Source organism: Phragmites australis, chromosome 10, assembly GCF_958298935.1.
Source record: "Phragmites australis chromosome 10, lpPhrAust1.1, whole genome shotgun sequence".
In the NCBI taxonomy this organism is placed as follows: Eukaryota; Viridiplantae; Streptophyta; class Magnoliopsida; order Poales; family Poaceae; genus Phragmites; species Phragmites australis.
The window spans coordinates 7,280,748-7,283,239 of record NC_084930.1 but is presented as its reverse complement, the minus strand read 5'-3'; the positions used below and the strand labels follow the sequence as shown (position 1 = coordinate 7,283,239).

The window sequence follows — 2,492 nt, the reverse complement described above, 5'->3', positions numbered from 1 at the left end:
AGCGATTTCTCCTACAGGTTCGGCCCCCATCAAACTCTCGCTCCTTCGGTCCTTCCCCTCCCCAGATCTGGCCACTTGATGCCCGAATCAAACCAATTCGTGTGTTTCTTCTCTCCAGTAAGGTTAGCAAATTGCCGGGATGTCGTTTCTTCCTCTGTTTTTGCTTTCCTTCTGGGTTAATTTTTCATATGTTCATTGTTCAGATTTGTTTTGCCGTTCGAGGTAATGCATTTGAATAGGGAAACTAGACTTCCAGTTGATGCGCTTTGGACTGAGCAGTGTTGAAATTTCGTAGGAAAAAAGGTTAATGTACATTGCCAATAGTAGCAATATTCCATTCATTCTGTCTCCCCGTCAGATGGAGCAATATTGCCAAAACGAATTTCAGACAACGAATGATTTCTCTTTCCCTATATCAATGATAGCTACTTCCTAAAAAAACAAAAAAGAAACAAACTGCCTGCATACTATCTAAGATAGCAAATGTACTTTCTTTTCTGTGCTTTGAAATTCAAGTCTCTGAATACTCCATGAACGTGTAGTACTGTGTTTAGCTACTCTATATATTTTTGTAAATATTGTGCCATACATTCCCTATTCAGTTCATTAAGAATGTGATATAATAAATATGCATACTTTCTCTTTAATGTTAAAGCAAGGTGCTACAATGGCGGATGGATTTTATTGTAACTTGTTGAGTGGTGAAATCGATGGCGCAAGTTGGGAGGATAGTCAAAATTTTAGCCCAATTGGAGAGCAACAATCATACATTGAAGAACCTATCGTCTCCTCGAGACCCACCAACAAGAGATCAAAAAATTTCACTGAGCAAGAAGATGACTTGTTGGTACAAGCATGGCTAAATACCAGTTTGGATGCAGCAATCGGGAACGAACAAAGTCGTGAATCTTACTGGACTAGGATTCATCATTACTATCAGCAGAACAAGCAATTTGAATCGGTGCGCAATCAAAATTCTCTTGCCAACCGTTGGGGTACTATTCAAGAACAGGTTAACAAGTTTTGTGGATGTTATGACCGGATTCAAAATAGAAGACAAAGCGGTATGACAGCGCAAGACAGGGTAGGCACCTATCTCTTTAATTTTCTTACAGCTTTATATATTGTAGCTTCATATGTTGTGTGCAAGTTTAATAAGACATCTTCACTTGCAGATTGTTCAGGCATGTACTTTGTACCAGGCGGAAGATACTAAAGGGAGATCATTTGGATTATTGCATTGCTGGAGAATCTTAGAGCACCATCCAAAGTGGACTTCTAGATTATCTCAGAAAAAACAAAAGACGGCCTCCAATGCAAGTCCGGGTACTTCATCTCCAGGTACGACCTCCAACGATGATGAAGTTGAGGCTTGTACTCCTGAACATGATCCATTAAGAAGACCAATTGGTAAGAAGGCCGAGAAAGAACGATTACGACAAGGTAAAAGTTCTGCCTCTTCAGATGGTAGTGCTGTCATGTTAGCATTGGATAAAGTGTGGTCAAAAAAGATTGAGAGGGAAGACAAGAAAGAGGCCAAGAAAGATGCTCGCTATGAGAGAGCACTTGCAATGGAAGAAAAGATGATTGCACTTGAAGAAAGTAAGCAGGAAATAGAAAGAAAGAAGGTAGCACTAGAACAACAAAAGCTAGATCAACAGAGAAAGCATGATGAAGAGAGGATTATGAGCATGGACATTAGTGGTATGAGTGGGCCACAACAACAATATTACATGAGCTTGCAGGGTGAGATCATTGCTCGACGATACAACGCATCGGGTAGAGACTATTATGTTTTTTAGTTGTGCTATTTGCATTGTGGTATGAACTATTTGTTGTGCGAACTATAAGTTGTGTGGACTATTTGTGAAGGATTCTATCTAATTTAGTTTTCAGATTCTAATCTGACTGTATATTTTAATATGCAATTGATTTAGCAGTTACCTAAGGTCGTGAACACTTAAGTATTACAAAGTGACCGTGCAGTCATGTTTATGACTTTTTGCTCATTCCATATTTGTGCTGATAATTATTGTCTTCCCTTGTATTGCTAGCCTAATTCCTTCTTTTTTTTCCTGGCATGTCTCTCATTTGCTTATCTATTATCTGTTCCAGTCATCAGATGTTGTGCAGATTTATTTATTTTCACTTCTGAAAAAATGGACTTGCATATATAGATATAAAAAAATAGCCATTGGAAAAATAACCATTGAAAAAATAGCCGTTGGAGAAATAGCCGTTAGAAATATAGCCGTTACAAAAATATAGTCGTTACGAATATATTGTTAGTTATAGAATACTATTAAAAAATAGGAGAGAGAATATAGAGGGTGAAATATAGATGTGCTGTTGGAGTGGTGGAGTATTATGGAGGAGGAATCTTTATAGATGGCAATCCATATGAGGATATGGATGGTGAAATATAGACGTGCTGTTGGAGTTGCTCTAAGGTCACCTAAACGACCTCTAAAGACATCACTGAAAACAGTCAC

The 2,492-nt window shown here is 38.2% G+C and overlaps 1 protein-coding gene across 1 annotated transcript; it reads left to right on the top strand.

Annotated features, from left to right (window-relative positions):
* The first annotated feature begins 664 nt into the window (after positions 1-664).
* Positions 665-1,891, top strand: LOC133883267 (glutathione S-transferase T3-like). The gene is made up of 2 exons (XM_062322541.1): positions 665-1,084; positions 1,176-1,891. Exons 1-2 carry the CDS (start codon positions 668-670, stop codon positions 1,800-1,802), a joined length of 1,044 nt encoding a protein of 347 aa, XP_062178525.1. The 5' UTR covers positions 665-667; the 3' UTR covers positions 1,803-1,891.
* The last annotated feature ends 601 nt before the right edge of the window (positions 1,892-2,492 follow it).